We start from the raw sequence: 12,797 nt of genomic DNA, 5'->3' as shown, positions 1-12,797 counted from the left end.
CTTATTGACTTTTTATGAAATTTTTTATGTTTCCAATGTTTTGCCCATGTTTCCATTGGGTATTCATTTTTTTTTCTCAGTAGTCTATGATGGCACTTTCCATAGTAAGGAATTTCACTGTTTCTCTCTTTATATGTTACAAATATTTTCCTAGTTTGTGTTAGACATTCATTTTATGGTGCTTGATAAATTGGACCACACAGAAACTTAAAAGATTCGAGACATTAATATTTTCCTTATGGCTTATGTGTCTCGATTTATGATAATTTTTGTAAAATTTCTTTCAGATTATGCCCATATGTAGCTTCAAGCTAATTTAGAAAATTAAACTGGATACAGGTAATCGTCTGCCAGGGGCAGATGTCATAGAACACTGGCTTCTGTTTTCCCTAACAAAAATTTACTGGTTGAATATCAATATAACCAAAAAGAGAGAAGAAACACATGCCCCTTAGCAAGTGACATTCACTACTGCTATTCAAATGGACTGGGCTAATTCCACTTGGCCAAATGAATTTGAAGTCAGTAGTTTCAAATATTGTAATTTTAATTTGTCACATTGCTGTGCTTCTGAGTATCTATGTCAAACGGACTTCACATTCATCATTACAATCAATGTTCGATTTGACACTGTGAGATAAGAAAGGTAGATATCAGCTCCCTTTTATAGATTAGGAAACGAAGGCTCAGAAACAATAATGAATGACCTGCCCAAGATTCTCCAGCCAATAGAGCCTGTAGGGTATGGAATGTAGGTCTTCTGGGCTCCAGGTCTAATACTCTTTCTACTGTATTAGAGCAGTACTCCAGCTGAGAGTGGAAAAGTAGTTACAAAAGCAGAAAACAGAGGACAAGAGATGTGTGTATTAGGGCATATTTTCTGTGGGGGGGGGGGATTTCTTCTATTACTCCATCCCCATGTTCCACCTGTGCTACAGCTAACTTTGTTTATGTAGAATCTCTGCCTTTGCCAAATTAGCAAACTAATGAAAATAACTTTTGATAGAAAAGTTGATGAATGAAAATTGATTTTGATAGAAACATTTTGCTATCACTTAATCCTTAAGAAAGCAACACCAAAATTTATTAAATCTGAATTTATTCAGATTATTCCTAAAATGTATGTGATTGTGGAATGGGATAGAGTAAATCATTACCAAATCTAGTGTATCTTTTTCTGACACCAACCAAGTTTTCGATTCTCCAACACTCACTGGATGTTGCCATCAGTGCAATTTACTTCTGACACTAACTATGTGGAGTTAGCATTAGACCCCACAGGTTAAGTGTTCAACCCCATAGACTGCTCCACCTCAGATCTAACCGCAAATGAAGTGTTCAGGCTAACCCCATTCTGCTTGACCCACTACAAATTTGGGGGTTCTGTCAAAGAAAAAATAGAACAGGGGGAACCTGGGTGGTTCAGTCAGTTGAGGGTCTGACCCTTCGTTTCGGCTCAGGTCATGATCTCCTGGGTCCTGAGATCCAGCCCAACTGGCAGGCTCCTCACTCAGCAGGGAGTTTGCTTGAGATTCTCCCTCTGCCCCTCCCCCCACTTTGCACATGTTTGTATGTGTGCGTTCCCCCCCATATCTCTCTTTATAAAAGCTTTAAAAAAGAAAAAAACAGACCTAGATAGTATTTAAAGCAATAAAGACATATTTTAATCAGTAGCTATTACAATGGAGGAAAAGGAACTCAGTATATAGTACTGGTTCAGTTCCAAATACAGGGTGAACGAGGGGGATTTACACCCAAGGAGCAGGGTAGCGGTCAGCAGAGGAAACATCGGGGGTAAGAGGGGATTCTGGCTAAACCTACCTAACAGGGTTCTTGCTGAAGGAAAAAAGTGATCAGATCCCCTAGAAGATGGTGAAAGATAAGGAATTGTATCAGATATCAAGGTGATCACGTATCAAAGATGTGGGTTTTGGTTAAAGAGCCTTAGCAGGATTCTTGCTACAGCTGGACTCTTGAGGACAAGGTCCAACGACAGGGCCTAGTCAAAAAAGGACTCAAAAGAGACTGCCTAGAGTTTAGTCAAGGAGAAAGCCACTGTCGGTTCCCATAATTCACTAGACTGATTCACAGAATTCAGAAAAGTACTTTATTTACTAGGACTGGTTTACTATAAAGTATACAACTCACGAACAGCCAAATGAAGAAATGTATAGGGCAAGTATGTGGGAAGGTATTCAGAGCTTCCACCCTCTCAGGGTACACCCCTTCCCCTTTCCAGCACGTCCGTGCGGCTTCACCAACACAGAAGCTCTCCAAAGCTCATGGTATGGGGCTTTGGGAGAGGTCCCATCATGTAGGCATGATTGATTAAATCGTTCCTGCCATTCGTGACATATTTAAAACCTAGAGGAAATTACGCTACGTGAAATGACAAAGAAAGACAAATGCGATAGGATCTCACTGATAAAGTAGAATCTAAAAAAGTCAAAATCATAGGGGTGCCTGGGTGGCTCAGTCAGTTAAGCGTCTGCCTTCAGGTCAGGTCATGATCTCAGGGCCCTGGGATTGAGCACCTCATCAGGCTCTCTGCTCAGCAGGGAGCCTGCTTCTCCCCCAGCCTGCCACTTCCCCTGCTTGTGCTCTCTCTCTAGCTCTCTCTAATAAATAAATAAAAACTTAAAAAATAAAAAAATAAAATAAAAATTAAAAAGTCAAAATCACGAAAGCAGAGTAGAGTGTTGGTTGCCATGGACTTGGGGGGAAGGGGACGATGTTGGTCAAAGAGTGCAAAGGTTAGTTATGCAGGATGAATAAACTCTGGAGATCTAATGTACAGCATAGTGACCATAGTTAATAATACTAGATTATATATTTGAAATTTGCTAAGAGAGTCGATCATAACTATGTGAGGTGATGGACGTTAGTTAGCTTGATTGTAGTAATCATTTTACAATGTATACATTATATCAAAACCTCGCATTGTACACCTTAAACATATACAATTTTAGTCAAATATAATTCAATAAAGCTTAAAAAACAAAAAAATTCATTTATTCTACATAAGTGAGAAACAGAATTTAAGACAACATAAAAAAAGTAAGTATGAGAAGACTAGCCTTGTGGACCACAATTCAGACTACATAGTACTAAAATTAAAAAGTTCTTATTTTATGGGACACCTGGGTGGCTCAGCCGATTAAGTGTCTGCCTTTGGCTCAGGTCATGATCTCGGAGTCCTAGGATCGAGCCCCTCATCGGGCTCCCTGCTCTCCCTCTCCCTCTGCTCCTCCCTCTGCTCTCTCTCTCACTCTCTCTCTCTCTTTCACTCTCTCTCTCAAATCAATAAATAAAATCTTTTTTCTTTAAAAAGTTCTTATTTTAAAGATATTTAGGGGTTCTCTTTGCTAATCAGGATTTAATTTACTTAATCTTCTGATATAATCCAATGTCAATTTCCTATCAGAATTATCAATGAATTACTACTACATTGTTAGTTAAGAATTATGTCATAGTTGGGGCGCCTGGGTGGCACAGCGGTTAAGCGTCTGCCTTCAGCTCAGGGCGTGATCCTGGCATTATGGGATCGAGCCCCACATCAGGCTCTTCTGCTATGAGCCTGCTTCTTCCTTTCCCACTCCCCCTGCTTGTGTTCCCTCTCTCGCTGGCTGTCTCTATCTCTGTCGAACAAATAAATAAAATCTTAAAAAAAAAAAAAAGAATTATGTCATAGTTAACAAACACCTACCTATATTATTAGTATAAAGAAAACATAGCAATTATATCTAAAATGAAACACATGAGTTAACATCCATTACTTTATAGAAAAATGTGCATATCCATATTCAAGTGAAAAAATTATTTGTATTTGTTAAAAATGTATTGAAGTTAAAAAATTATGTGAGTGCTCAATTTATCACTCCCTCATAAAAGCTGCTAGAAACGTGTTATAAATAAAATCATAAGATTTTTTTGTGGAATTGTGATATTTGCCCCTCTATCCTAAAAATAAAGTGTACCTAGATCCAAGACCAGAAGAAACCTGCATACTCATTAGTATTTTTAAGTAAACATTCAGTTCAACAGTCTAATGATACCTTTTGCTCCACCTTCAAAAACTGAGCCAGCTCTTCCACAGTTAGGTGATCTTTCTTGTCACTGTAGCTCAAGAGCAACAAATACAGGTCCCGTCTCAGGGACATCATTTTATAAAAGACACAGAATTCTTCAAATGTCAGAGTTCCCTGATTCTCATCTGTATCAGCTTCCTGAAAGGCAGAGAAAACACAAGGCAGTATGAGAGCTTGAAATAGAAAATTCAGTCCTGGGAAATAATATTTACTATAAAAAGGCTAGAACACATTTCACAAATGGTAAACACATTCTTTTCAAGTACACGTGGGTCAATTTAAGTTAACTATTTATTAGGCCGCAAAAGACGTTTCATGTTATAAAGAATCAACCTTTTAAAAACCAATTTCTCTGGACTATGGACTCTGAGAAACAAACTGAGGGCCTCAGAGGGGAGGGGGGTGGGGGAATGGGATAGACCGGTGATGGGTAGTAAGGAGGGCACGTATTGCATGGTGCACTGGGCGTTATACGCAACTAATGAATCATCGAGCTTTACATCAGAAACCAGGGATGTACTGTATGGTGACTAACATAATATAATAAAAAATCATTAAAAAAAAAATTTTCTTTGATCACAGTAAATTTATAAACCAACAAAAAAAGCTCTAAAAAAAAGTCTGAAGACAACATAATACATTTCTAAGCAGGAAATGAAACACAGAAGTGAACACATGCACTACATATTAAAATTTGTGTGATGAAGTTAAAGCAGTAATTAGAAGGAAATGAAGTTTTCAAGGTATGAGAAAGCAAGGTAGACTGAAAACAGATAATAATTCAACTCAGAAAGCTAGAAAAAATTAGGCTAAAGAAAATATAAGGAAATAAATTATAAACAAAAGCAAAAAGCAATGAAACAGAAAACAGATATATCATCAAAGGGTGAGCAATTACACCAAAAGCTGATCTTTTGAAGAAACCAATGAAAAAGAAATGTTGGACAAGACGAATCATGAACAAAAGAGAAAAAGTATTTAACGCATTATGAAAACACTAGTCTCTAACCAGCTGTAATTCAATCAAACATAATTTTAAAACATAACAGAATCTCTCTTAATCCGGCATAGGTAGCATATCGCTCTTACAGCCGTCAGGATCATTGGCACCTCCTTGGTTTCCCCCCACAGAAGTCTGGAAAATCCATCTGGACTGTTTCTAGTTGAAATTATTTGTTTCTAGTAATATTGAGCAAGAATCTTTCAACATGTATCTTCCTTCTGATTGGCTGAATCTGTCAGGAAACCCTAAAATTGTTGGGGATATGTAATGAGCAATCCATCCATTTACAAGATCTTCATTTTAAGTGAACACAGTTGTGACTGAACCAAAACTGACAGGGAATGAATGGCATCTTGAACTGCACGGTTTTGTGATATATATACTCAACTGTTATGGGGTTTTAAATATAGCTTTGAAAGTCACCGTGTTCATAAAAACTTTGCTAACCTTGGGATAATTATGAGCACACATTTTAACCAATATTTAAATCATATACAGTTCCCTTGTAGAGCTGATCGCCTTCTGTGCTTTTACAGGTAGAAGAATGGTCTATAGAATGTCCACACTTGGGGCGCCTGCATGGCTCAGTTGGTTAAGTGTCTGTCTTGGCTCAGGTCATGATCCCAGGGTCCTGGGATTGAACCTCACGTCTGGCTCCCCGCTCAGCAGGGAGTCTGCTTCTCCCTCTCCCTCTGCCCCTCCCCCCTACTCGTGCTCTCTCTCTCTCTCTCCCTCACTCTACTCTCACTCTCAAATAAATAAATAAAATCTTTTTTTTTTTTTTAAAGAAGAAGATCCACACTTTTGGTGTGTGAGATGCTTGTTTGTAGAGTCACCGTGTCTTAAGAAACTGGGTCTAATATTCAAATTTCTGCCATAACTTTGTCTCAAAGTATCTAACCCTAGATATAGAGAAGAAATATTTTTCAAAAATTCCTTGAAATGCCTAAACAATTAAGAACAGTAAAACTCTGACATTTAAACAATAGCATCTAGAGACTTCAAAAGTAACTATCCATAACTTAAAAGATTTATTTTTAAAAAATTTTAGTTGAGGGGTGCCTGGGTGGCTCAGTCGTTAAGCATCTGCCTTCGGCTCAGGGCATGATCCCAGGTCCCTGGGATCGAGCCCCGCATCGGGCTCCATGCTCCACTGGAAGCCTGCTTCTTCCCCTCCCACTTCCCCTGCTTGTGTTCCCTCTCTCACTGGCTGTCTCTCTCTCTGTCAAATAAATAAATAAAATCTTAAAAAAAATTTTTTTTTTAGTTGAATCTTCCTCTGCAACAAAAAAAACAAAGAAAATTCTAGGAAGGCTTCAATGTCTGCACCAGGGATTCAGCCAGAAGAAGAATGTTCCTTTGGTCCTATGACTCCCACAAAGAGCATTTCCACAACCCTGGTAGGTACAAGGCCTACAGTGGAAATGTTCTCCAACAGGTCCGACTGCTTATCCCAGCACTTCTGGCTTGGTAAGTTTTTAAACCTAAGGTCAGAAAAAGAGACCCCTAATGTTTCCTAAAACTTGTCTAAATGATTTACTTCGAATGCTAAGACATTTGACATAAACATTTCGTGGTTTGCCCTGCAAAATGCTTAGTGCATGAGAAAGGAAAAGTGTCTGAAGGGGAAAGATATAGAAGTAAAAAAATATCAGGATCTATGTTATCCCCTTATCTCACTTCCAGAAAGTACCCCCACATCATTATTTTTGGAGGTATAGACTTTGCCTTCCTCTTTAAGCTTGGCCCCTCTCATTTGGTCAGAAGCTACCTCTTCAGTACAATCAGCATTTTCTGAAGAAAGGAACAGCTGGGAGTGGGGGGCCCACAACAGGACAAAAGTGAGGTGTCACAGGGAGTGCCAGGAACATAGCAAACCCTTCCATACAGTTGAAAGACAGTTCACTCTATTTGTGATAATACATTTCCCTTCCAAAGCCCTTCATTCCATCTCTGGGGTTCCTTCTACAGCATGCATATGCCTTCCTCCTCTTTCTTTTCTCTTCTGTTGTACTCCAGTGCAATGTGACCAAGTCCCCCTCATTGCAAACCATGTCCATCCAAGAGCTTCCCAAGGACAGGACCACGGTAAGAGGTCACAGAATGGAACCAGCCTCCACCTGCCATTCATCATTGCAACTTATCCTTCATATCATTTCTGCCCTTACCGCCTGTAAGAACAAATGGTTAGAAAACAAAAGCAGCACAAAACATTAACCATCAGAAAATATCACACCCTCTGCTTATTTTTACATGTACAAAGTATCACCGAATCACTTAGAATAGAAAATTATTGGGGCGCCTGAGTGGCTTAGTTGGTTACATGTCTGCCTTCAGCCTGGGTCATGATCCCAGGGTCTTGGGATTGAGCACCAACAGGGAGCCTGCTTCTCCCTCTCCCTCTGTCTCCTAGCTTGGGCTCTCACTCTCTCTCCATCCAATAAATAAATAAAATATTTAAATTTAAAAAAAGAAAATTATTGCAAAACATGGATTGTGCATATGACTTCTCTCCAAATAAGAGCACTTCCTAAATCAGTATATTGGCAATTACTAATAATCTAACATTGTCTTTGCACTCCCTCAACAGAGCTCACTTCTGCACCTTGGATGGAGGACTAGGTACCATCACAACAGCTGGGGGCCCCAGAGTAGGTTTGGGGCCAAGGATTTTCCTCAAGGGCTGACCAACAGGGAAAGAGCATCTCATCTAATACCAACAGGCAGTTGAACGAACTTCTGGAGAGCTCCCTAAACGGCAGGAGTGATACAGCACTTCTAAGCATCATGGATTCTAAATCTTAAACTCCTCTGAAGGGAAGCAGAGCCTCTCGAGGACTTCAGTGAGTGCTGTTGTCTCAGGCTACCTGGCCCTGATTCTGAGCCTCACAAGAGCTCTGTGAGGCAGGCACACGAGATGCTATCACTCCCTCGAAGGGCCTTGATCGGGTTCACTCCATTATCTAAGTGCCAGGTGAAGTGCTTATAACTACTCTCTGAAAACAGCCACAGTAAAAAAGCATTTTAGGAAGTGAAACTGTGGATATGTGTTAAATTTAGGAAGCCTTTTTTTTTTCCTTCATGAAACAAAACACCTCTCTTTCCATCAAAGGAAAATACAACAATACCGAGCAGGTAATATCAACTTTCGACAAAACAAAACAGCCTTTGAAATATCCGAGTGCAACAGTAACCTCCAACGTGTGTTTTACGCAAGGCCAACCCAACTGTGAAAACGTACCTGAAACATTTGCCTGACTTTCCTTCGGGGCAGATTGACATTTAGTTTGTGCATCAGCTGGTGTATCTCTTCAATGTTCAGTAAGCCGTCACCGTTCTTATCAGCTTCCTCAAAGGTCTGCTTCACCCACGTGAAGAAAGGTCAGGAAAAACACTTTTCTCCTCAAAAACTGCTCTCTCACAGAATACTCACAAGGACGTTTATCATAAATAATGGAACTTGAGAAGAAACTCCTTCGGGGAGGCCCTGCCCGCGATCCACAGGCGACTGAGCTGCCAGGAGGGACCCCAAGCAACAGGAGAATGGGCACTTGTACGTGGTTCCCCTCACTTTGAAAGGAGAGTCAAACCATGTTCTCCTGAGAGCTGCTTTACCTCATGCATTTTTATCCAGTCCATCAGGGAAAATGATGTGATGAAACCCCAAATATACCACATTGAGGCCTTATCGTCTTCCTCTATGACCTTTCATTTAGTATATTTTTACCTTCACAGCACCCCACACTAGACAATGTTTTCTGTTCCCTTTTCTTGGCCCACTCCTACCTCTGGAAACTTAGACTGTGTAGTTCAATCTCCTCATTGTTCGGGTGAGGATATAAAGCTAGAGGAGAAGGGAGAATTCGTTAAGGATAAATCAGGAAGAGATCCAGGATTTTGGCAACCTGGTCTAGAAGTTTTGTCTCCTATGTAGACGGTCTATCTCTAGACTATGGTCATCTTCCTATTACTAGTTTTGAAGGTTCTTGCCTAATAATATCAAACTTCTAACTCCAGGGCAAGCCTGATATGCTAGAGGTCACCCTCAAAATGCCAGTATGATATTAGGTGACTGAGGGTATGAAGCTGAGGTTAGATACAGAAGATCTACATCGTGTGAACTGAGGTTCTAAAAAGCCCTCAGGGGGAACGACTCTTGGGTTGTTTTACATAGTTAAGGAAGCAGAATAAACAGTAACCAGTGGATGAACTGAAATTTTTTTTTTTAATGATGATTCATAGCTGTTGGGGGTAAATTACAAAAGGCAGGACTCACGTGTATATTTAGAAAACCAAATTGAGGGTGCCTGGGTGGCTCAGCGGTGAAGTATCTGCCTTCGCTCAGGTCATGATCCCGGGGACCTGGGACCGAGTCCCACATCAGCCTCCCTGCTCAGCCTGCTTCTCCCCCTCCCGCTCCTCCTGCTCGTGTTCTTTCTCTCTCTGTGAAATTAATAAATAAAATCTTAAAAAAAAAAAAAAAGGAAACCAAACTGAGCTTCAAAATTTGAAGGGGAAAAAAGAGTAAAGAAACAGGTGGTGGAAAGAAACCAGAAAATCAAAGGAAGGGAAAGGTATAGGTTTAAAACCAACAAATGGGAGAATGGCAGTAAGGTCAGAGAAAAGGGGAAATGGATAATATTTGCTTATTAAGCAGATGACATCAAACCGATTTTCAAAGCCAAAATATTAACAGTCCTCCCAGCGGTAACACAGCGCACTTATACTTCTTATTTGATTTAAAGTATGGTTGTGGGAGACTGTACCTCAGGAAGTAAAAACAACCAGAAAGTCTTATTTCTTCTAAATTTATATAGAGGTCATTTTCATACTGCAAATACCTCATTTCACATTTTGTTCTCTTTACGATATTTGAAAATAACCATCCCAGTTTTTCCTAATTCAGTTTCTCCTCATACAGTTCAGGTAGGACCTCATTATACGTGACACCTGGAAGTTAACAGGTGACCCAGGATGAGGGTAAAAATAACTGAAGAATCAAAAGAGTGAAACATTGGACCAATTACTAATAAGTACTTGAATGTCATTTTTCCCGTTTTCTGGGCACACTGTGCCCATTCCTGTCTATTTCTTTTGCCTGTGGACACTGCCCTGTGCCCAACAAGGTCTTTTGCCAGAGTTCAAAGAAGAGATGAAATGAGTCCAGTAGTGATGATATTCTCATCCTTTATACTTCTTTACCAAAGCCTCTCAAAGACCTCTCCAAAGAGGCAAAGACAAGCAAACCCTAAGTATGAGTATTCTGCTGATACAAACCCTAAGGGTGGGCCTGTGTCTGTAAGGTCTTCAGTGTCAACACACAAGCTGGCCTTGACAATTGGTTTAGGGGATATGGGATTGGTAAGACATGAGAAGAGGTAGAATCAGACCAAGAAATGCACACTAGTCCTGATTCTTTGTTGACCTGGCCCTGTGACAGAGGGTCACTTATGTCACTTCTTGGGCCTTCCATTTCCTCATCTACAAGGTCAGTGAACACAACTAGATGACCTTGAAGTCCCTTCCAACTCTAAGATTCTATGAAAGGAAAAACCATTCTCTTCCAGTAACAGTACACATGGTATACGATACAATTACAGGTAACAGTATTCTGATATCTTAAAGCTATTCTTCATAATTAAGACAGGAGTGCCCAAGAAAGCTCTAAATTAATGATTCACATCATAATACAGGATAAGTTTAAGAAGAGAAACTATCATTCTGCAAAGAAAAACTGGGAGAGTCAAAACTGAATGACAAGTTATGGCCTAGAATTTTCTATCAAAAACTACAGGAAAATGTAAAGCATTGAATGGTAGTATTTACTACAGGGGTGGCCAAACTTTTTCTGGAAAAGGCCTAGTGAATATTTTAGGATTTGTAAGCCATTAGGTCTTAGTGGCAGCTATTCGATTCTGCTCCTGTGACACGAAAGTGGCTACAGGCAGCACAGAAATTGATGGGCATGGTTATGTTCCAATAGAATTGTATTTATGGGGACGCCTGGGTGGCTCAGTCGTTAGGCGTCTGCCTTCGGCTCAGGGCGTGATCCCAGCGTTCTGGGATCGAGCCCCACATCGGGCTCCTCCGCTGGGAGCCTGCTTCTTCCTCTCCCACTCCCCCTGCTTGGGTTCCCTCTCTCGCTGGCTGTCTCTCTCTGTCAAATTAATAAATAAAATCTTTTTAAAAAATTGTATTTATGGACACTGAAACTTGAGTTTCATCTGATTTTCATAATTTCACAAATATTCCTCCTCTTCTGACTTTTCTCAGCCACTGAAAACCAATTCCTAGATCAGGAGCACGTACAAAAAAGGTGATAGGCCAGATGTGCCCTATCAGCTGCAGGTTGCAGGGTTCCTGGTTCATAGGGAAGGTGTGTATACCTTCGTTCACAACACCCACAAGGGACTGCCTAAAGTCTTCTAGAGGTAACAATTTCCCTTGCAGGGTCAAGAGATAAAGTGGGGAAATCATGGAGGATAACGGACTGATGGAGAAAAACGGTGAGGCTTGCAGACTGGAGCCACTGAGATTTCAGACTTTATCTGAATAGGAAAGCAAAAAATTTGTCAGTCCTTACCTCTCTTTAGCAATAAAAATAGTAGCTATTATTTATAAGTGCTTAATATGTATTTAATAACAGTGTTCTAAGCATTCTGTGTATATCAACTCATTTGCTTTTCACACAACTACATAAGGCACACACTATGATTAACATCATCATCATGGGACAGACAGACTCTGAGGCAAAAAAGTTTAAGTGACCTATCCAAAGTTACACAGTACACAGCAGATTTGGGGCTGAATGCCAGGTAGTGCAATGCTAGTCGGAGTCCTTAAACACGATACTATATTGCTTATAATAGATACGAGTACCGCATCTACTGCCATGAAACAGCCATATTGCAGAAATAACTTGAATTACATGTTACACTGGATGGATTTGTTTCATACAGCCACTTAAGAGGCATTATTCTCAGTACTCATTCACAGTTGAAAGTTTCAGGACTCTCTGAAATGTAATAATAATGAACATCCCAAAGCTGTTCTCCTCAACTAATGTAATTAAATGTATGCCCAATCAAGGATGCTATTCTGTTATTAAAATATTACCTAAAACCCTATCAAATTCTGACAAATCTGTATGAGAATCGTTACCTGGTTCAATATAACTTTCCCTATTTTTGACATGAGCTTCTTCTTTATTATTCATTAATTTCCTCTTTCCTTTTCTCTCCTCACTGACATAAGCATCTACTGTTTCTATATTTCTTGTAAAATTGTTCCCTGTGCAGTTCTAGGGTACACTTGCTTTCCAGGTAGCATATTTTCAGAACGGGAAATCCCTCTACTGTCAACCTGGTGAATTCAAACATGAAAAGTTTCTACTGCCAGTAAACATGGACAAACAAAATCAGATTCAAAAAGCAATTGGGCTAAGCTGGTGTAAATTCATATTAGAATATTGTAACTTTAGGATGTTAAATGTAATGCCCACGATAGCCATAAAGAAAACAGCTATAAATTATACATAAAAGGACATGAGAAAGTAATTTAAAATTTCTCTACAAAAAAAAAAAATCAACTAAACAAAAAAAGTAATGCAGGAAACAAAAGGGAAAAAAGTATAAGGCATATAGAAAGCAAATAGCACAATGATAAAAGTAAGTCCCTCGTTATCGGTAAGTACTTTAAATGTAAAT

At 39.7% G+C, this 12,797-nt stretch overlaps 1 protein-coding gene across 6 annotated transcripts in view; it reads right to left on the bottom strand.

The window, feature by feature from the left end:
* PLCH1 (phospholipase C eta 1) overlaps window positions 1–12,797 on the bottom strand; it is a 209,373-nt gene that overhangs the window by 68,412 nt on the left and 128,164 nt on the right. For all 6 annotated transcript variants that reach the window (XM_057316038.1, XM_057316039.1, XM_026497331.4 and 3 more), the window contains exons 5-6: window positions 8,333–8,462; window positions 4,056–4,226 (exon numbers count right to left, since the gene is read on the bottom strand). In XM_057316038.1, the coding sequence (XP_057172021.1) occupies window positions 4,056–4,226; window positions 8,333–8,462 (301 nt within the window). The remainder of the gene's footprint in view (window positions 1–4,055; window positions 4,227–8,332; window positions 8,463–12,797) is intronic.

Source organism: Ursus arctos, unplaced genomic scaffold (genome assembly GCF_023065955.2).
Source record: "Ursus arctos isolate Adak ecotype North America unplaced genomic scaffold, UrsArc2.0 scaffold_20, whole genome shotgun sequence".
NCBI lineage: Eukaryota > Metazoa > Chordata > Mammalia > Carnivora > Ursidae > Ursus > Ursus arctos.
This window is presented reverse-complemented; position numbering and strand designations above follow the sequence as displayed.